Raw genomic sequence first — 22,565 nt, forward strand, 5'->3', positions numbered from 1 at the left:
TAGATGAGCCTGATAATTCTCCCCCCCAGGCCTCAACTTTGAACCAGCCCCCCAAGTGCGGAAGTCGGAGTCCTGAATCAACCCTGATCCGGGGTGGGAAGGAGAGAGGACAGATGGCCTCACCCAGTGGAGACATAGCGACCAGTGCTATGTCTCAGCCTCACGTGAGGCAGCAGTGGAGAGCGTGGGGCCAAACATCAGGAGTGCACGGGGGAAATTCCTCCTCACAGAAACCTGAGGGATGGGTTATCCCCTCTAACAAAAACCATTATTTTTTTCATTTAATTTAACATGGCGGCATGCAATTTGTCTGTATCAGCTTTTATAAAGGTGAACATCTTTACAGGAAAAGAAGAGTTAATGATCATTGAACTCTACTTACACCTAATCACTTCAGAACTTGGCCAGCCTGCACACATAGTTCATTTCAAGTCATTGTAATCAACGTGCGCGTATTGTTCTGCATTCCTGCTTTTGTACTTGACATTATTTCAAACACATTCTCATGCATCAGCATCACCCACACGGCCATTTCATTTGCGTTTCTCTCATTCCTAACAAGGTTATGCGTTGTGCAAGTGGCACCTGGGCCTTGATTTTTATTTACCTGAACAAATACTCTTCCTACTTGGAATAGTTTGTTCTTTTATTAGTTATGTTTAGCACACACGTTTTCATTGTGTTGCTTTTTTCTTCTGTTTGTTGTGCAGCATAAATGAATGCAAATTAAAAATCAAAAAGTTTTATGAGTAAGTCAAAACTATCCATCTGGCTTCCCTCTTGCATAACCTGAATAAGTAAATTTATTTCTACTCTTCTATTTTTTTCCTATTTTTATTTATTCTAGTTTTGAGGTTTTAATTTTAGTTTTTGGATGTATATGAAATTTATCATCATATTGGTTCAATATATAGATGTAAAGCAATTTTTCATACTCATTTTCAACTATTATTTATTTTTTCCTTTCTTTCAACTATTATTTATTAAATAAGAATATTTTATTCCACTAGAAATACACTTTTTTTTTTTGAGACAGAGTCTCGCTTTCTTGCCTAGGCTAGAGTGAGTGCCGTGGCGTCAGCCTAGCTCACAGCAACCTCAAACTCCTGGGCTCAAGCGATCCTCCTGCCTCAGCCTCCCGAGTAGCTGGGACTACAGGCACGAGCCACCATGCTCGGCTGATTTATATATATATATATATTAGTTGGCCAATTAGTTTCTTTCTATTTTTATGGTAGAGACGGGGTCTTGCTCAGGCTGGTTTTGAACTCCTGACCTTGAGCAATCCGCCCGCCTTGGCCTCCCAGAGTGCTAGGATTACAGGCGTGAGCCACCGCGCCCGGCCTAGAAATACACTTTTAAACATGTTTTTATATAAACAATAACTCATCTCACAGAAAATCAGATTCATTGGTGAGCTTAAATTTTTTAGAGTATTTTTGGTCTTCAGAATTAGAATGGACACTCTCTTAAATTTCAAGGGGCCATGAATGCTGAGCCTTTTCAGAGCTAAATGTCCATTCTTCATACAATGTTTTTAAAAGTAGAAACTGCTATTACATAGATATCCATGAGACGCTGAAAGTATTCCTGTCACCCATTCTCCGTAGTACATTCACCTATAAAAAAACAACTTCATAATGTCATGCCATGCCTTTAGTGTTTAATATAAAAAATAAATATTTTAATTGAAGAAAGTAAATTTAAAAAAAAAACAACAACTTCAGCTCATCTTGAGCTTTGAGAAAATTTAATTGAGCAGAAGTTGATGTTGATGACCCAAACCAGAGAATATCTCTAAAGCAAACAAAGAACAATAATGAAACAACAAATGATAAAAAAAAAAAAATAACCAAGCAGAAAAACACTTGGAATACAGCCGCAAAGGTGATGCAATTAAACTAAGCCAAGCAAAAAAATTTTTTGCATGTGTCTTTTTGTTGTTGTTGTTGTTGTTAGCATATTATGGGGGTACAAGTGTTAAGGTTACTTATATTCCCCATGCCCCCCCCCTCCCCTCGAGTAAGAGCTTCAAGCATGTCCATTTTTGCATGTGTCTTTTTAGCCAAGCCTCTGAATCAAAACTTTTACATAAATCATGGTTTTAAAACATCGAAAACAGTTCTGTGCAGGACATGATCCTACTCTCATGCATAGTCATCTATTCTGAGCACATGTCTTCTGTCTTCTTTCACCCCTTATCTTCCTTCAGCTAATTCTGAGGGCTTAACTTCTCCCCGCTCTCCCAGCAGGTAGCTTGAGGCAGCTCCACCCTGGGTCTGCCTTTCTGCAGCCCGCCCCACCCTCCTCCCCTGTGGCATGCGTGATTTCTCCTTAGCATTTGGCCCCACGCCTGACTTTCCAGAGGACAGGAAGGCTGGGGCGTGGTTAAGCTCCCCGTCTCCGAAGGCAGCCAACTGGGCAGTAGTTTCTACGGTGTCATAACAAGCTAATGGCGAACCTCTACCTGCCTCATGAGGTCATTGTGAGGGTTGGCAGTTTCTGGTACATGATGCGTGTTGTTACTAAGGCTCTCAACAGCTGTTTTGCCAACTGAAGGAATTCATTCACTCTCACTGGTTTGGTGTTAACTTGACTCTCCCAGCATCTTTGTTCCTTATGCCTAGCCAGAAGAGGAGGAGAAGGCTGGCTCAATTTCCATGGCCAATTTTACATCTCAGATACATCGCTTTTCTATGTCTCCTTATTTAAATAAATTCATGACATTGACCTACTACGCTAACTTGGTCATACTGCTTTCTGCTGCCTTTGTGACCTGATTCTCCCTTGGCAGGTATGTCTGCCTCTGACTCACTTCACCTCCTGCCCTCTCCAGCCCCATTGTCCTTTGTGACAAGTTCATATTTGTGGTCCATGGTTAGAGGCTGCAACCTCCTGCTTTCTTGTCCTCTCTGAGGCTTAAACCAACCATCTCTGTTGCATGGTGGCCACACAGTAAGTGCTTCCCGCCCTAAACTTCATCATGACCAGGCGCAGTTGTCGCTGCAGGCTCTCTTGCCTCCCCAACTCCTTACCCCTAACCGGGTGGTTCTCACCGTGTGGAACCCCGACCAGCAAAAGCAGCACCAGCATCACCCAGGAACTTGTTAGACATGCCTGTCCTCAGGTCTCACCCCGCACTGACCCTCCTGGGTCAGAGACGCAGGAGGAGCTAACTCTCCAGGGGACCATAATGCTCGGTAAAGTTTGGAAACCATTGACCCAACCCATCTCATCTCTTCTGCCTTCTCCCTTCCTCCGGTTGGCATTTTACTAATTCTTATAGTATGCATCTTATGATTGGAGGTCATCGTGTGCCATTTTTGAAAGCCATTATCATAGAGAACTTTAGAAGGTAAAGCATCAAAATTATTTCCAACACTCAATGAGCGCTGTCTCATCCATGCTAACAAGATGGCGAAGACCTAGATAGATGAAAGTGCAAGTAACCCATTTTAATCGGGAGGGTTAAATTCTTCCTGTGGGGACAGGTTTTTAAAATAATACGAATTTTAAAATGCTGGTAAAGATGCCAATAAACAGTACTAGTAAATAGTAAAAGGACATGGAGAGCCTGACTAGTCTTCAGATTACTCACACTTATAATTACCAAGCATTAGGAATTCCCAGCTAAGTCTTTAGCTCGATGATGGGTATACAAGGACCATTACAGTAATGTTTCTACTGTGTGTGTGTGTGTGTGTGTGTGTGTGTGTGTGTGTTTGAAAATGTCATTAAAGAGATCTTTAAACAGTACTTACAATTGGCAGTATCATTCTATCCTCATATTATATGACTCAAAATCAAATGATTTTCACTCTTGTTGCCACCCATCTTAGTCATAAATGATAATAATGAATGTATTGTACCTATTAGTCTTCTTTTATTTCTATTAGATATATGTATGTATGTGTGTGTGTGTGTGTGTAGATGGATGGATGGATGACTAGATATATAAAATGGTTATCAATGTTAAAGAAATTACCCAAAGCTAAGATATGTATGTGGTGTGTGCATTGCTGCTAACTGTGTAAATTGGAAAATCCTTTAGAAAAACAATTTCACAGCATCCATTGGACATTAGAATATTAATACATATACATTTCATGTATTGGAATTTATTCTAAAGGGAAAGAATTCTAATTGCAGGGAAAAACTATATACAGGAAGATGGTCCTTGTTGAATTCTTTTTCATAATAGCATAAAACTATCCCTTTGTGACTAACCATAGGGAGGTAGCTAAGTCAGCATCTGTATATTCATCCAATGTGATCATCAAGATGCTAGGTATGCCAATTATAATGCTTATAATAAATAGTAGGGAAAAAAGTAAGACACAAAATTTGGTACATAGTAGGGTTACAACCAGGGAAAAATATGTACAGAAAAAGAAACTATTTCTGTTGGCTAGAGTGTTGCTATGATTAGTGTCTTATATCTTCTCCCATTTTTATTTTTTCAAAGGAAGTATATATTTAGCATTTAGGACAATGGAATTCCCAAGCTTTCTTCTTCCCCAAAGTGATTTGGGCCTTTGTGACATAGCAAAGGTACTTTTAATCTGTAGGGAGCTCAATTTTTCGAGAGTTAATATGTCCCAAGAGAAGTGAGGAATACTCCTTCTCTGTTACTAGCCTCAGCTGCAGCCTTCATGAAACCAAGATTCATAGAGAGAGTTTTGAGTAATCCAACTGTAGTTGCATCTGTTTTTTTTTTTCCAATGTTGCTTCTGTGGTATTTTTATTAATAACTGTTAAAGTGTATGCATTCCTTGTCCCAAAGGAGCAGAACTTGGCAGTAGCACTGAAACCCCCCTCTCCTCCGACCAGGACTTTCACTGTACCTGGAACATCAGAATCAAAGTGGTTTCCTAGAGATGTATTAAAGTGAACGGCAGCTGCATCATTATTCCTCCAACTGGGAACTTTAAGCAGAACTACTTCCCATGGCATCAGTTTGAACATGCTAAATAAACGCATGTTAAGAGGACTGGGGGACATCCATTATGGGATGGTGATGCATTAACACTCAGCCCTTCCCATGCCAAAGACTCCCAGTTCTGATGTGTAATTTCCACAGCATTGGCTTAGCGTCTGCTCTGCTCTGGTTTCCTTATTAATGAGTAGTATGCATATTGTTGATGCCAATTATAATGACTCCTGCTACCATTTGGGGCATACAAAAAGGCTGAATTAAAAGAAGAAAAAAACCCAACACAATCTTAAATGCCAGTGCTTGTCTGCTCCAGGTGATTATTTTGGTATTCATTATATTTTTTCTATGTTTACAGGAGATTTAGGTCAAATACCATATGTCCTTGAATCATATGCTATTTAAAGCCTGAGGGTTTGTAGATTAATCTATTGAACATACTCTCACTGGGTCAGTTCTAATTGGTGGTGGGGAGGGGGGATAGAGGAGTCCTATATGTGTGTATATATAGATAGATACAGATACAGATATCATTGCTATATAAAATTATAACGATGGGTGCAACATGGCAAAAGGAAAGAATTATTTACCCAAGATTCACCTTGGAGTCACCTCATTGTTTCATTTCTACAAGTAAGTCATCTTTCTTCGGGTTTTAAGTCAGGCCATTGCTCTGCTGGTTTCTGTGTTTCCGACGGGGCATAACTTAGTCTTTCATCTGAGTGTTTATTCATCTTACTGGAATGGCTTTCAGTCCTCTTTAAAAATTAATTTGACTTTAATGTCTAGTTATCTAAGACTCCCCTGGGCTAGGATGAAACCACACTGGGGGGAATTTTGATTTGACAAATGGCCATTGTGCAGGGGCCTTTGATCCGCCACTGTGGTGTTAACTAGCTAGCCCTTGTTTTGCTGAGCTTGAAGCAGGATCAAAATCTGCAGCAGATGGCATGATCGGTGGCCGGCACCGGGAGAATCCTGGCACTTCCCAGCGTCCTTGGGAGATTAGAGCCTGCTTCCACCCAACTTTAGCACCTAGAGAAGTTGGACAAGGAGGTAACCTGAAGAAGGGATGAGTCTTTTCCTGGGATCTTGCTGCTTGCTGAGTAACATGAAGCCCTTTGCTCCCTAAAGTAGGAATTCCCAATCCTGGTTTTCCAATCTCTTGAGGTCTGCTGAATTTTTCCACATTTTTAAAAATGATGAGGAAAAATTAATTTTAATTCGCTTCATTTAAAAAAAAACAAAAACCAATGCCTAGAAAATGTGATGGATGCTGATTAGAAAGACAGAGAAAACAGGCAAATTGCTGAAGATCGCTGGAAATTGTTGTCCTGATGGTTAGACAGACATATCTCTAAAGATAAGGGAAAGCGTGTTAAAAGCTAAACAACAGGTGTCGGCTTTTGATACTGACCTTGATAAAGATTGTTCAGAAGCACGCAGCAGGCAGTAAGTGTCGCCCTTTCCTGGAAGGTGGACATTGTCTAACTCTGCAATCTCTTTTTCTTACAGATGGGGAGCTTTCCATATCGAATGAAGACGACTCCTTGGAAAACGGGCAGTCCCTGAGCTCCAGCCAGCTGTCTCTGCCTGCCCTGTCGGAAATGGAGCCAGTCCCGATGCCCAGGGACCCCTGCTCGTACGAGGTGCTCCAAGCTTCAGACATCATGGATGGGCCAGGTAATGCCCTTGGCAGGGTTGCAGAGTGGGACTCAGAGTGTGGCGCTAGACCTTTGGCCTGGCTGAATTGGGACTGTATTTTGGGATATTCTAAGCATAAGGATCTGGATATTTGGATAAAACTGACCTCATAGTAGTTTTTAGTACGTACTGAGTGTTTTCAAAATGGAGAATATTTACACTTATTGTTCCACAGTTTTTAAAAGTTTTCTTTATAACCTTAATCTCCTTCAAGAAGGTAGGGCTTATTTTTGTAATATTGCTCATTTAAAATGTCACTGTTTTGTTTTCTAACACTGATCTCTGTTAAGGTAAAGCTGAAGAATTCTGTGTTTCTACTGGCACCTACCTAATTTGTCTGTTCAGAATGCCTGGGCATACCCTTTGATATACCAGTTAATGGTGGTATTATATCAATTTAGTAAATCGTATCAATTTACTGGACACAGTCAATTAATTTCATTGTCAACGAAATTGTGTGTGGTTTACTGGTTAAGTTATATCCTGCCAATAGATGGTTTTTGGTGCCATCTGACCGTCACCTCCTATTTGGTCCAGAGTCATCTGAGTGGCCAGTACTCATTCTCTCGGGTTTGCAGAGTGGTCCTAATTAGCCCAAAAATGGGTCCCCCCAGTAGCTGATGAGAAATGGTATTTGTTGTCAGGAGACTAGTCTAGGGGGAGGAACCTGCTGGAATATGTGGAGTATGGTCCAAAGGCCATGTCCCTTTGCCACATCATGGGTAAAATCCACACCCATGGGAGTCCCCCGGGAGCCCGGGAGGGATGGTGTGTCACAAAGTCAACTCCCATGCTTCACTTTGGGAACTGGCGAGTCACTGCTCCATCAGTGCGTCCCACACTGATAACAAGAGTGTCCCTTGAGACGGGGAGAAGTTAGTGCTCACGAGGACTTTTTGCCGGGCTTTGCTGCTGCACAGAACCCTGTCACCCACAGCACGCGGGAAGACAGAGGGCAGGGCGGGGAGGAGGCATTTACAGGCGTTCTTGCTGTGGCAGTGCTGGGAGGTGAGAGGGTGTGCAACTGAGTCACATTCCCTGCCCCTCCCCCCATGCCTGGCCCCGGGAGAGTTTTCCAAAGAAAGCAGTGAATTTTTTAAATCCCGTCTCCCTTGTGACATTGGAATCAAATGGATTTAATTGTTTTAGTGCAATCTGTCATCCCAGAGTAGTCACAGAGTTTCACTCTGTCATTGGCCAAGCTACCAGCACGGGAGGAAGGTGTGTGCCACCGGCCAGGGACAGCTCTTCAGGGAGCCAGCCAGGGGCTCCCCCGCAGGGGAGAAAGGAGGCCCAAAGCAGAGCAGAGAAATGGGGGATTGAAACAAGAGAACAGTAATTCTAGCGAGCAAGAGGAGAGAGGAACGGGAAAGAATGAAAGGTGCTGACTTGAAGCATCTGTGCCTTGTCAGAGTGGCAGAGGCAGGACGGTGTCCCTAACACTACGGAGCACTGGCTTGGAGGAGGCTGCTCAGCGCAGAGCACCTGGAACCCAGAGGAGCAGCCGCCAAGGCGTGTGGGTGCAGCCTGCGTGGTGTCGGCCTTGCAGGCTGGCATCAGTGCCTGGCGTCCCAGAGCTGGAGGCAGGCCGGAGCGGGACCCAAGGAGCAAAACCGAGACTCCCTGCGTGTTTGAGCCCATGCGCTCCTCCCCGCAGCAAAGGGCAAACGGGCCCGAGCCAGGGATTGGAGGGGGCTCTTCATCCTTGATCTTCTATACCTGCCATCCTGTCGCTTGTTGCTTGGCCCCATGAGTCACATTTCAGAGCATCCGTAGGATTTGTATGCTAAACGCCAAGTCTGAAATGGTAAAGTTTCTGACGGTTTTGAGAAAACGCCCTCCTCTCTCTCTCCTTCTCGCTCTTTCCATCTCTCCCTCTCTCTTCCTCAGCCTCCCTCTGCATCCCTCCTGCTCTATCGGATTTCTGGTGTCCTCACTGTGACCCCCCACCCGTGCGTGGTGACCCCAAGCAGTCAGCGCTCTGCTGTGTTGCTCTCCCGTGTCCCTGTCCTGTGTCCCCCGCCGGCCTGCCTGCACTGCGTTTGTGTAATGTCTCCTGTGTATCATGTGGTTGTCCCCTCAGTGTCTGAAGAGAGTCCCTCTGCCAGTGAATGTGGAGTCCTCCTGTCCCAAGATCCTTCAGCCAAACCAGTCCTGCTCCTGCCCCCCAAAAAACCTGCTGCTTTCCCTGGAGACCATGAGGAGACCCCAGTGAAGCAGCTATCCCTTCTCAAGCAACCCCCGGCCCTGCCTCCCAAACCCACTGCCAGGATTGCCAACCACTTAACAGGTGAGTGGAGCCCTCTTCCGGGGGCGTGCGGCCCCTCCTTCCCTTCAAGGGATTATTTCTTTCTCTCTTGTTCTTTCTATCTGAGGCCTAAATGCGCCTCTCTGGGGAGGCCGCCCCGTGGGATGTTTGGGTGTTTCTGTGTGTGTCTTGGTACCTACAGTCATGACCGGGGTTTGTGCTTTCGTGTCAAGAAGCATCTGATATACACCTGCCAGCCATTTGCCTGGAGCCTGCAGTTGTGTGTATCTGTAAATACGTGCATTGTATTTATGTGACTAATTCAGGATTATTTGCCCATCTGGGTGAAGTCGATTCAGCATCACCATTTTTTGCAGAGATAATGAATAGTGCCTTTTTCCCTTCATGAGGAGTTTTTTTCAAGGCTTTAAGTTTTTTGTCTTTAAGTTATTGATCTGAAGCCCAGTATCTTTCTTCCATTAAAATTCATTTCAGTACTGTCTGTTCTCTTAAAAAAGAAAAGAAAAAAATAAAAAAGCAAAGATAATCTGCCAAGCACATGGGAAATACTTTTAGAAGAAGAATAAGCTTAGCAATGTTGTCCTAAAATGGTTTTTGTATTTTCATTTTGAAGTGTTACTTAATGAATGTATCCGAAGTTATTAAATTGGGCATTCAGTGAAATTGTAGTGCACTGCACATTGGCACATGAATTAGATACCATTCTGTGATTTAAGGTTATGGTAGAATCAGAGATTGAAAGATTTCAGGGGGTTGTTTCTCCAGTTTTGATTATAATCCTTACCTGATACTGTCTTTCTACAATGTATTCGGTATTTTTGTAGATAGTATCTAATTGACCTCTATAGCATTTTGTAACATTAATGGGGGTGGGGGTAGGGAACAGCATTCACCTGTCTTAGAGTAGAAACACTGAGGTTTAAGAAAAATAAGTGACTTTCCCTGGGCTGACAGGAATTCTGGAACAGAGGCCCAGTAAGACCCTGTGCTTCCCAGCTCCTGCTTCAGTGAATGTCGTTTCCATGATAGCAGCTGTCTCTCACGTAGACTTTTAGGCATGGGCTTGTCTCAAACTACCCTGCTAATGTGTTCGTCCACCCAAGTCAAATGTTTGTGGCCTCAAAGAGAAAGAGCAATGTTTCCATCTAAAAGGACCACTCAACACATTAATAACATGTTAGATCAGTGCTCCAAAACTCAAATTCACAGGAGAAAATGCCATGGAAGCCTCCTTCTAAGAAATAACAACTATCCATTTATCTAATAAAAATCAAACATTGCTGTACATGTTGTTTTATCACCTGGTTTTTGCACTTTGGTGATATGTTGTGAACTGATTCTTGTGTTAGTAAATACTCCACGACATGATTTTATTAGCTGCTTAGCGTGGATCAGGGTTTACTTAACTGACTCCTTAAGATATTTTCATCATCTCTGTTGTAAAAACACAGCAGTGAACATGCACAGCAGCCTGCATATATCTTTACAAGCCTCTCTGAGCTTTCCCTAATTTATTTCTAGAGCTAGAATTGCTGAGTCAAAGACTGTGTATCTTTTAAGGCTTTGATGTCAAATTTCCCTTAAGAAGGATAAAATAGTGTGCAAAATAAGCCCCTTCGTATAATACGTAATTATCTAACACACCTACTGTAGGCAGAATACTGTGCGAGGTATCAAAGCAAATTTGAGTCTATGCCGGTTTAAGGACTACATACACGTATATAAAACAGAGTGCCAAAGTGACTGCTATAAAGAGTATTTCCTGTAGTTCAGTGTGGTCTCGTAAAGGGGTTACAGGAAGAGGCTGAATCTTGAGCTGACTTGTCAAGTGTGAAGGGCGTTCCAGTAAACAGGACCCTGGACAAGGGCTCAGAGGTGGCAGTGTTTTGGGTCTTTGAAGAGTTGACTGTGCTGGAGTGGAGGCTTCGTTTCGAGGTGTACTGAGAGAGAGGGGTCACTAGGTAAAGGCATGCAAGGATTTAGATTTTATTCCCTAGGCACTGGGAAAGTCTCTGGAGGTGTTTGGGCAGGGGAGGGATGTGAAACAAACCGGCCTTTAAAATGTATCTTCCTGGGCCACTGTGCAGAATGAGCAGGCGGAGGAGAAGGTTGAAGGCCTGTCAGAGACGCTACCTCCGAGGCTACAGCTCTAGGCTGTGTACTCCAAAATCACTAGTTGAATAATTGGACCAATCCGAGCCAGGGAGACTATTTAAGAGACTACTAGAGTCACTGAAATATGAGCTAACAATCATCAGACGGATAGCATTGAGGAGAGACCAGGCCAGTAGATGAGACATTGTTAAAGAAGAGTTGACAGAATTTCTTAACTAACACCACCTTCTAATTTATAAAGTTACCTAATTAATGCATGCAACGTGAGCTTCATCTGTGAGCCCAGGAGTTTAGGTGGCCTGGTATCCACAGGACTCTTTACATGCGAAAGACCCAAAGTATCTACATTGACCTAATCTCTCCGGCCTCCCTGGTCTTTCCCAGGAGAGCAGACTATATTATCTGTACTCCTCACCTCCGTATAGCTTAGATCGAATGAATAAAAATACACAAAAGCTGATATCTTTACCATACCTGTACCTGGTAACCTCTAAAATATGGTAAAGACAAGACAAGTAGGGAAGTCTGTGGACTGAGTCTAGTGCTACTCTTTTGGGTTTAAATTCAATTAGACTTGCTTAATTTTTATAAGTGAGCAATCAGTCGTAATGAATCTGCATCACCGTGAAGCAGCTACATTAACCCTGTTCTGTTACTAATTACTCCAGAGACATCTGGGCCACGTCAGAAGGAATTAATAAACTACGAATTCCAGAACTCTAAATTGAGACCTGTGCATTTTAGTATGTTCTCAGTGTCTGTTGTTTTGTTGACATGTTTGAAAGGAAACACAGGACAATTGAAAGACATCAAGCGTGGTTAATGGACAGCGACAGCAGTAAATGGTCTGGTAGAATACTAGAGGAAATATGAGCCTCAACCAAGGCCGATTCCAAGTTCACAATCAGGGAAAGACATGCAGAAATATCTCTACTTTGGCATTTGCTTCCACTCTGTCAGGAAAACCATAATTATCTTGGAAGCTATTTGTCTTACAATTTTTCTCTGTTCGTCAGCCAGCCAGGGAGAAGCTCTCTCACTCTCCCAAACTGTCTTCTTTTCCTATCATCATCCTCTTCCATCTCATCTCCTGCAACATCAGCCTGTGCAGTGGCACATAATACGAGGTCAGGAGCTGTTGGACATCGGAATCCTTCCTTTCTGGAAGTACAGTGTCAGACAGAGCTGGTTGTATAATGAATGTGATCTGAGGTGAACCGAGTCTCAAAATGCATCCTTCTTAGAATGATGGATGACCCTAGACGAGAAAGGTGATGGAGGCAAAAGCCACTGTCTCCTGCCTTTCTAAGTCTTCATCAATCGCCTCCCCAGGCATCCTGGCTGCAGAAGTCAAATGTTAAACTCTGCATGAATAACCCATGCCTTCTGCACGCAGGTACCCCTGAGTGCCAGGTGAATGAGGGACAACCATCGGACATGGCTGCTGGACTTCACAGTGGGCAATAGTAATGGCAGCTAGCATTTTTTGAGAACTTTACCACGTACCATTTAGTACTATGATGTAGATACCGTTATCATTATTACCTCTTTTTCACAGAAGAGGTAGAAGTTAAAGGACTTGATTATGGTCACATAGCTAGTAAGTGACGGTGATAAGCATAAACCCATTTTGTTTGAGTCCAGAGTCCTCACTTATAACCAAAACTTTATACCGTCTTCACCAAGACGCCTAATCCCAAATTTTTTTTTTTAAATCATCAGCTTTCTTTGTTTTTTAGTTTTGTATGTTTTAATCCACTTAAGCAGTTAGAAAATCTGCTTCGTTATTTTTATAACTTGTATTAGTCATCTTGGGCTACCATAACAAAATAACATTGACTGAGTGGCTTATTAAACAGAAATTTATTTTCTCACAGTTCTGGATGCTGGAAAGTCCAAGATTAAGGCCTGGGAGGGTTCTCTTTCTAGTGAGGGCTCTCTCCCTGGCTTATAGACAGCTGCCTTCCTGCTATGTTCTCACATAACAGGGAGAAAGAAAGAGATCTCTGAAGTCTCCTGTTATAAGGGCACTAATCCTATCAGATTAGGGTCCCATCCCCAGGATCTCATTTAACCTTAATTACTTCCTTACTCCAAATACAGTCAATGGGGGGTTGGGGCTTCAACATATGCATTTGGGGGGGTATGGGGGAGACACAATTCAATCCACAGCATAACTCAGGGACAACAATTATCTAGTCTTTCAAAAATAAATGATGTACTGAAGGCACTTGATTATAAATAGGAGGACCTGAGTTCAGTTAGGTTGGTTTTCAAAATAGACCAGAAGTGGACAGTCTACGTAAGAGTCAGGAGCAAGGGTGCACCACGTGGCAAGCAGCTGACCACAGTGAGAGACTGACGGTTCAGCAAAGAAAGGGAACTGTTAGTGATCCTTAAAAACAAGTTCTTCTGATAATATGCACCTGACTAGGATTTATTTGCACTGTCTTTAGAACCTGAAATACAAGGAAACTTATCATATTCTCAGAACTCAGTTGACTGCTAGTTTCAACGTTGCCAAGGTGTTTGCAAGCACAGTTTTACCCGACAAATGGCATCTGTGCCCTGTGGTGTTGTTCAGCCCCAGCACCTGCGAGTGTCTAATGAGAATCCTCTATCCAGTGCTTGTCAAGCCAAGACCAATATTGCTATTTATAGCTGTCTCTCTAGTGTCGTGGACTCGGTCCCTGTTGTGCAGTCACATTCTGATATGGAGTTTCATTATGTGGCTCTGTTGCTGATTCTCTCTCCCCTGTTGCACCCCAACACCCCCTCCTCCCTCCTCCCTCCTCTGTGTCCTCCTCTGCAACCCAACAGAATCATTTGGCTCCTTCTGCCTCTGTCCCTGCCCTCCCTCCCAGCATTCCTGACTGTGCAAGAAAACCAAGGATTAGACTGCTGTGAACTTGGACTTCATGTGTATCTTTAAATGGAAAAGATGGGTTGTAACGTGGAAGTGTCCCAGTGAGGTTTAAGGTTTACACTCTCTTGGTGACTGATACTCGGAAGGTGGTGTGTGTTCATCCTGAGGTGGTCAGTCAAGTCACAAGGTCTATTATACTAGGCCCTAGAGACAGGAGGCTCGGCTCAGCACACAGGGCACATGGGAAAACCTGGGGGGGCGGGGGCAGAAAGTAAGAGTGAGGGGAAAGCCAAGGTCAGAGCCTTTATTGGTGTTTTTGTGGAAATGCAGGGCAGGGCGAGCAGTCTAGGACTGGCTAGTTTGAATAATTTCAGCAGGCTCTAAGCTATCGGGATGGTCTCAGGTGCCTGGTACCTGGCCCTGGGACGATTAAAGCAGAATAATAATGTGTCCTGGGGTGCAGAGGCCTGGTAGAAGAGGAATGGACTGGCTCGTTTACATCTCAAAGGCTTGCTCCAGGCTGAGCCATTACTCTCTCTACAAATTGGCCAACCCCCACCCCACCCCCAGTCTCTCCCCAGCCCCAGAAGCGTTTTTTAAGATGCCCAAACTTATAATATACAGAAAGTAAAAAAATATAAACAATACAGGCTATAAACGAGGGAATTACCTGAATTTACTTTTTATGCCCATTTTTATACCCATTTCTCCATGTTTTTCCAGTCTCGATTTTCTTTTCTCAAAATGCAGAAGTTCTTTTCAAAGTGCATATGAACATTATCTTATCTAAAACATTTTAAAGCATTTCTTAAAGGGTGCTTTCTGGTTCCGATGTCTATGACCAGGGCAAAGATCATAGCAAAACACCTGTCATTTTTTGTAGCGCTGTTAGGTTGGAGATTGAATTCACTCAGCAGTTAGGTTTGGGGTGCCTGCTGTGTGCAGTGTGCTCTGCCAGTCCTCATGCAATATACAAAAACAGGAGCTCCAGTGGCACAATCGGTTAGGACGTGGTACTCATATGTACAAAAACTGTTAAGGTCGTCAACTGTAGGAACTACAGGCTGTGATAAGCTACAGAAAATGTTTCATAGGAAGAGGTATAAACGCAGCTCTGAAGAAATTCAAATAGTAAGAGATCAAATCCTTTTGAAGGAATCCAAGAAAGCATCGTTGAGGACCGTGTATCTATAACAAGCCTTAAAGATGAGTAAGATTTTGATAGGTAGGATTGGAGGAGCAGGTTGTTCTTAAACAAGAAGCAGAGTACAGAAAGGCACGTGAGTACAAGGCTTATTACATTCAAGAAATAGCAAACAGTACCACTTGACAGGAACGTAGGATTCTTGTAGTGTAGTAATGAAAGATGGGGCTGAAAAGTGGTTTGCAGTGAAACTGTGGAGAGCCTCGAAGGGACTTAACTTGGAAGGGAGAAGTAGGCGGCTGCTGTGGACTGTTAGCAGCGATTGCATGATTTCAGCCAAGCACATCTCCTTGGTGTTCTTGGGGTTAAGATGGACAAGGTTGCTGTTGGATGGATTCGTAACTGGATGTACAAATGAAAGCGAGGGATGTCAAACATCAACATGCAATTGTGAAGGGCACTGAGCTGCCGCCCTTGGCTCTTCCTATACAACATTTGCAAAATGTCTCAGGGCCAAGTTTCAGAAAGGCAGGGATTCAGTCTGCCCTGTACCCTGCTGAGTGCTGAGGGAGAGAGCCCCTGTCACTGCAGGCATTTAGGGAGGAATTGGATGATCGTTTGCCTGTGAGTTCATAGCAGGATACTTGCTGCTTCAGCGAAGGTGAGCAAAACGTTCTCCACTTCTGAGTTCTGCCATAAATGAAGTCTGATTCTCCTGTGTTCTGTAGTGCTCAAAGGAATTATGATAACCTAGATGGAAAAGCAACCCCATAAAAGTGTAGCAGTTGGAACATGACAGTCACCGTTAGTCAAACTTGTGGTCCAGCCCTAGGTCTCAGGGAGTGGACTAGGAATTTCAAGGGGAAGTGGGCATGCTCTTACACACCAGCTACAGACGGTTAGAGCAGCCACCATCATCACCATAAATGCAAGAATTGTTTAAGTGTGACTTCCAACAATGAATAGATGTCATTTATCCGGGAGATGCAAGATTAGAGATGAGCTGTAGCCATCCGTATTTTCTTTTAATATATTTATGGATCTAGCTTGAACTTATCTACACCTTCCCCATGAATATTCATACTAGCTCCATATATAGTCTCTGTAGTATTTCCTTTTCATATGTTCTAAGTTTACTTCCATCAAACTTCACAGATATCCCCTGGCTCGAGTGTTCTGAGAACAGGAGAACATGTTTATTCTCACCCTCATCACTTTGCGATTTCAATTCAGTTCCTTCTCAGCTGTGTCCAGGGCAGTGACAAAGAGCAGTCCTCCATGCCTGCCCAGCATGGGCTCTGGGGTCAGTGCTATTTTCATCTGTCCTCTGGACTTCTCACCTTCCTTTTTGCTTGTCCTGCAGAAGGCTCAGATTCAACACCTCGGTTATCAACTGAAGGGCACTCTTCTCTCCCAATTTCCCTGGGAGCAGTAGGGCTAGTCCACTACTGCAAAAATAAACAATGTAATCCCTTTTTATAGGAGATTTATAATTTCTAACAAAATAGTCACTGATCTTCTCAACAGGTGTTTGTTCCCACAATTATAGGGACATCTACTCTTTTGGCTCTTTGAGAGCAGTTCCCTGGCAATGAATAATGTGTCATTTTACTTTTACTTTTACTGTGCCCTGTGAGAGTGACATGCCAAGTGACTCAGTTAGCTGGTGAGTGACCCCACCCCCTGCCCAGCACCTCTGTCTCAGTGAGGCATGGTCTTCCCAAGTCATTGTCATCTTCCCAGATGGTCTTGGGAGGGTACATTTAATAATGCCTTGTATATTTCAAAATTGCTAAAAGAGTAGATTTTAAATGCTTTCACCACCAAAGAATGATAATTATATGAGATTATGGGTCTGTTAATTAGCTTGATTTAATCATTCTGCATTATAAACATATAGCAAAATGTCACATGGTACCCCATAAATATATACAATTGCTATCTGTCCATTAAAAATAAGATATAAAAACATTTTTCAAATGTTTCTTTGTGGACAGTGGCTCTGAAACAGCTGCCAGAGCTGGTGATGTGTATGCTGTCACGGCCCTCAATTTTAGGATTCCGGAAGGTGTCAGGACGTACTCCTCACTGTTAGCTGTAGTTTTCACTTGCCGGCCCGGCTTGGGAGGGAGAGCCAGGTTTGGGCATTTAACACAAATACTGTCTTTTTGTCAGCTACTGTTCCCCTCCACCATCCCTCTCACCACAAGGGGTCAGTCAGCACCTTTTGCCTTTGACCAAGGCAAGATGCCAGGCTACCTTGTCCTCCCTAGGGTGGTCCGGTATTCTGAAGGAATTGCTGGAGCTCCTATGAGCTCCTTCTTGCAGCCTAGGGGAATCTGATTGATTAACGGTAGCTTAGTGACACTGGACTCTCATTCAAGTTCCATATACACTTCTAATAGGCCCTTTATGTGTTCGGGCAAAATATTTATATGTATGAAAGAAGATCAGAGGTTCTAACCCACTGATACCAGGGGGCAAATGACTGAGAAATTCTTACAACACCTTTGTTCATTAAACACTACGTGCTACTCTCTGACAAGTCCTGCTAAGGCAGCAGCGGTCATAATGGGCTTCTGCAGGGGCTGCTAATTTAAAAGTTCATCTGTGGTGGCGAGCAGAGGCCAGAGGTGTATTCATTTAGCCCACACTTAACTCTGTGTGTAGGCTACAGTCCTAACTCTGTGTGTAGGCTACAGTCCTAACTCTGTGTGTAGGCTACAGTCCTAACTCTGTGTGTAGGCTACAGTCCTACTGTGCAGGAACTGACTTCAGAAGTAATCTCGGCTTTTCATTTGCTTGTCTCAAGTCATAAGCCAGAGCTGTGTCATGTTTGGAAATATAGCCCTCTTGGGTTTTATGGCTCTGTGGCATTCACAGTTTGGGTTTATTTTCCTTGTTCTCTGGAACTGGTTGTGTTTTTGCTCCTTCCCCTCCATCAACAGAGACAGTTTTATGAGTACACTGCATCTCAATCAGTCTGGCTGCAGAAGTAAGTCAGCACGAAGAGAGCTTTGTGTGTGTCCAGCAGGACCAGCCACCGCCATCATTAGGAATGCAAGCGGTAGTGTGTGTCCTCCCATAATTGATCAATATCCCGCATCAGATAGATGCAAAGCATTTTATTCAGAGAGGTGCTATCCAGGCAAAGGAGGTATTTTTGTCCCGGGATCTTTAGCGGTAAAGAGACTGAGTCCCAAGAAGATTAGATGTCTTCCTCAGCTAGTTAGTAGCAAAGAAGTTAGTAGCAGAGTCAGGCTTTCTGACTCCCTGTTCCGTGTTCTCATGCACTAGCTCTCGGTGCTGATGCAGTGTGGTGTGTGGTAGAACAACACGCTGGAACCTACGGCCTCCCCTCCTCCTCCTGCAGTGGTTGGTTGCAAGCGTGGAGAACCAAAAAGTGTCTCCTTTGGACGCCTCTTTGCAGTCCTACTTGATTCACTCTCCGATCACCACTGCTTTTTTCACCTGCTTACTTACGATAGTACCACCACATATTAACACACTCTCCGTTGCTTCTTTGGCTTCCACTCTTCCCACCCGAGGCTGGAAAGTGTCAGGATAGGTAGATTTTCCGGAACTGTGGCAAGACTCCTATTAGCACCGGTGCAAATATATACGATGCTTTGCAATGTACAAAGCATGTTCACGTGATCCTGCCAGACCCTCCAAACAACCCATGGCAGAGGCAGGGAATGTATTGCGATGTTCATTTCAGAATCAAGATTACATTTGTTGAACTGTGATGAGTCGAGGACTGTACTGGCGGTATTTTATACTCAGGCCCTCTACTAACCTGTATGGGGACTTTGTGAAATTAGAACAACATAACTCGTTGGAGGATTTCTCTTCCTCTAGGGTGACTCAGCTCCATGCCAAGGCAGGCCTCAGCTTTCAGCCCCCTTGTCCCCCCAGCACCTTACATGGAGGCTGCAGAGATGTTAATCTATTTACTTCTCATGGCAGACCTACATGGTGGCAGTACTCCCTTTGTACAGATGAGAAAACTGAGGCTCAGGAAAGCTAAGTGTCTTAAGCAGAGCAACAGAGCTTCTTGGTCTGGGAGCTGGGCTTAACCCCCAGCTGTTCTGAGTTCTAAGCCAGTGGAGATTTCCCAAGACATTCTACCCTCAACCTGCAGCTGCATCCTCCTGCAGCCCCTGCCAAACCCTCTAAGAGCACCACTGGGCTGAATCTACCCCTCTGGAAGGCCCTGGGCATTTGCACTTTGCCTATGGAGGGAGCAGCCTCTTCAGAAGGGAGTGGCTCTCTCACAGGTGCTTCTCAGACCTGATTGCGCACTGTCCCCTGGGGATCTTGTCAGAAGTCTGGACAGAGCCCTAAGAATCTGCATTTCCGGCAAGTCCCAAGTCACATGGTCCACGGATCACACTTTGATTAGCAGATCATTAGTGTAGCAGAAAATGGTCACTAAGTTCTAACTTTTCCCATTGCCCTGAAGACATGATGAGAAGGAAAAACAAAAGTTTATCGAGCACTTACTATGTACCTGCTGGCTGTTAAAGTAAGTGAGGAAATAGCCATGCTCAAGGTGATTTAATTACTATACATCACCTCTCCCCCCCTGCAAGCAAAAGTCAGCAAGTCAAGGAAAATGAAATGGGTTGAATCAACTCTCTAGGAAATGCTGTGACAAAGGGATGCATGTGGCCACTGAGAGTCCAGTGGACAGGCACCTAAACCAGCCCCGGGGAGGGTGGGCTTTCTGAAAGGAACAATTCAATAATGAGGCTAGTGATAGCAACAGGAATTACCGTTTCCATTTATTGAGTAAATTAGGACCAGGCACTATGCTTTGCAGTGTACATACTTTCTCTTATTTGATTTTCACAATAGTTCTAGGACATGTTATTTCATCCCCATTTCACAGATTGAAAAACTGAACATCAGCAATTTGCTGAAGCTAACAGAGCTGAAAGAGTGCATGATTTTGTAATTTTTCTTATATTTTTAGTCTGACAAATTTTACAAATGATTTTGTGCTTCTTAGCCCTATAGTAACTTGTGGCACCAAGTGTGGTTTCCATCTATGTATATCAGAGTGATCTGGGAGCTTACTTGTAAAGCAGACTGCTGGGCAGGCCCCATGTAGACCTGCTGAAGCAGAATTTTGAAGGCGAGGCCCAGGAATTCGCCTCTCATGAGTATCAATGAGGTTGATGAAACACTACTTTAAGAAGTCGGTATCTTGGGGGAAAAAATGGTGCCATTCAGTACAGTCCTGATCCACTCATCTCACTTTGTCATCTTTGCTACAAAAATGTAGTAGCCTCACTAAACAGAAATGAGTAGCGGGCGTAATGTTTCTATGTTTGTTAAAGTGTTCTAAAGCGAATAAGATAGAAAAAACCCACCCACAAGGTTATAAGATATCGTATCATTTACAAAATGCTCAGTGATAAATGGTTTTTATAAAATTCAATCGGAAGTGCCATTAGACAAATTGGTTTAAGAGATATCCTTTAATTGCACATTTTACATTTAGACCAGATAGTCACTAGGTGAATAGGTTCTAGGCAAATTAGCCTTCAGTAAATTGGTTTAGGGCAAATTGATCTGTTACATTTTCACATTTGGAGCATAGAAATAGAAGCTGGAGACTCTCGGATGACCTGCGATATTTGCTGTGATATCCCAGCCTCGGGCAGCACTGTACTGCGCGCATCTTAGCACCCCTGAATCAGGATTCTCAGCTCCTTACGTACAGTAAGCACCTAGGAAGCATTTTAAAATCAAATGCCTGGCCCAGAGATTCCTATTCAGTAGGTCAGAGGTGAAGCCCAGGAATATGAATGTCTAGCAAGTGTCAGGCTTTCGAAGTTGCAGGTGGCTCAAGGACTGTAAGAAGCAGTGCCCTTTTGTTCACAAAAAATGACAACTAGTAAAAGGCCAAGAGTGGTTTTTACCCCTAACTTTTTAGAGATGTAATGCCAGACTACACCCTAGAATCCCTGAGAAGGGGAAGTTTGGGGTGTCCATCGGTGTGATCCTGATGCACCCCCATCCCAGGCTGTCGGGGTTGCAAGGTCTCCGGAAAGAAAGGTTTCATGGGGAAAGTGAGTCTTCCATTGTGCCTTGAAGGGCAACTGAAGTGTTGATCATCAGGCAGGAACTTTGGGAAAGGCATTTTGGGAGGTGGGTACAACACAGGCCCCGAAGAGGGAATGAGTGTGGTTACTGGCAACCCAGAGGCCAGACTAGTGAGCCAGGGAGATTCAGGGTAGGAGGCACCTAGTGTAGCCAAGACTGAGAGTCACACATGGACTTGCAGTGTGGACTGGCGCGTGGAGCCAATGTGGACTTCAAGCATGACCAGCGGGTGCTTTAGGAAGATGCCTGACACAGGGTGGGGATGGATTAGAGGGCTGGGACCCCATTATCCACACAATAAGAGGAGAAGAGGTCCCAGGCTGGTGTAGTGGGCAAGAGGCTGGAGAACACAGTCGCTTGAGAGGGATAGGAAGACACAAGGATAGACAGAGATTCAGAATGACACATGATATACAGCTGGTTCCACATCATGCCTTCACCTCTGGAATGACCTGGTATTAAGACGTCATAAAAATATAAAAATAGGCATTGCCACATGAACAAAGACCTGAGCTGCCCAGCCACTCTCCAGTTATCCACAATGTTGGCAATGGTAGGAGCAGCACAGCTAATTCACAGAAAGCAGACAGTTCCACCTGATTTTAGCCTTTTTGTCAGTTTCCTACCAAATCCACCAAGCCAACCATGAGATTAAGTGATTCACTTTTGTTCTCTGCCCTTATTTAATTTATAGCCAGGTGCAGTGAAGCAGTCAGAAAGGAGAGGCAGGCAGGCAGGAAGAGGGGGTTACCCGTGGCCCCAGCATGCCTCTCCTGGAACAGTAAGAGTGACCATCTCTGCCAGTTTGGTCCAGCTGGTGGTTTCTTCCCTTGCCTCTTTTCATAGAATCCCTGGGACCCACTTGGCTGATTTTCCAGTGGTGAAACCAAGTCAGTGTTGCTATGGAAGTAGTGACAAGAAATACTGTGGTGGATTGAGCACAGGAAGCTATTGCTTAACAAGATGGGTGGAACTCAACGTGACCTCTGCCCCTCCCTAGGCAGAGAATTCCACTCTGCTCTTTTGGTTCTCCTTTCTCCTGACCAAGCCAGTGAGCATGTACCTACCTTATACCTGCAAATGAAGGGTCATGGGTGAAGGGTCCCTGGAGGAAACCCTTAGCACTTGCAGACACATTGTGTCCGCTAGGTCTGCACTAAAGCTTCCAAGAGCCGCAGGAGTGGAACCTTCAGTAACAGCAGCAGGACGAAGGTGTTGAGTTTCTGCATCTCAGCACTTTGCAGTTAGCCGGCACTGCCTGTTAAGTTCCCGAACGTGCCTACCTTGCGTCATGTCTGTGGGGGATCACGGTGGACAGGGTGAGCTTTTGGGGTGAGCATGCAGGAGCCTTGTGCTTATGACTGGTGTGCATTTTGATGTTAGGGGAGCAGTCTTATCAGGGCCCCTAAAATTATTAGAT

General features: G+C 44.1%; 1 protein-coding gene across 8 annotated transcripts in view; it reads left to right on the forward strand.

Annotated features, from left to right (window-relative positions):
• PHACTR1 (phosphatase and actin regulator 1) overlaps positions 1-22,565 on the forward strand; it is a 508,037-nt gene that overhangs the window by 410,022 nt on the left and 75,450 nt on the right. For 7 of the 8 annotated variants that reach the window (XM_012753501.2, XM_012753502.3, XM_012753503.3 and 4 more), the window contains 2 exons: positions 6,449-6,616; positions 8,721-8,927. In XM_012753501.2, coding sequence (XP_012608955.1) covers positions 6,449-6,616; positions 8,721-8,927 — 375 coding nt within the window. The remainder of the gene's footprint in view (positions 1-6,448; positions 6,617-8,720; positions 8,928-22,565) is intronic. The other variant, XM_012753505.2, reaches the window with a different exon arrangement.

Source organism: Microcebus murinus, chromosome 15 (genome assembly GCF_040939455.1).
Source record: "Microcebus murinus isolate Inina chromosome 15, M.murinus_Inina_mat1.0, whole genome shotgun sequence".
Classification (NCBI taxonomy): Eukaryota; Metazoa; Chordata; class Mammalia; order Primates; family Cheirogaleidae; genus Microcebus; species Microcebus murinus.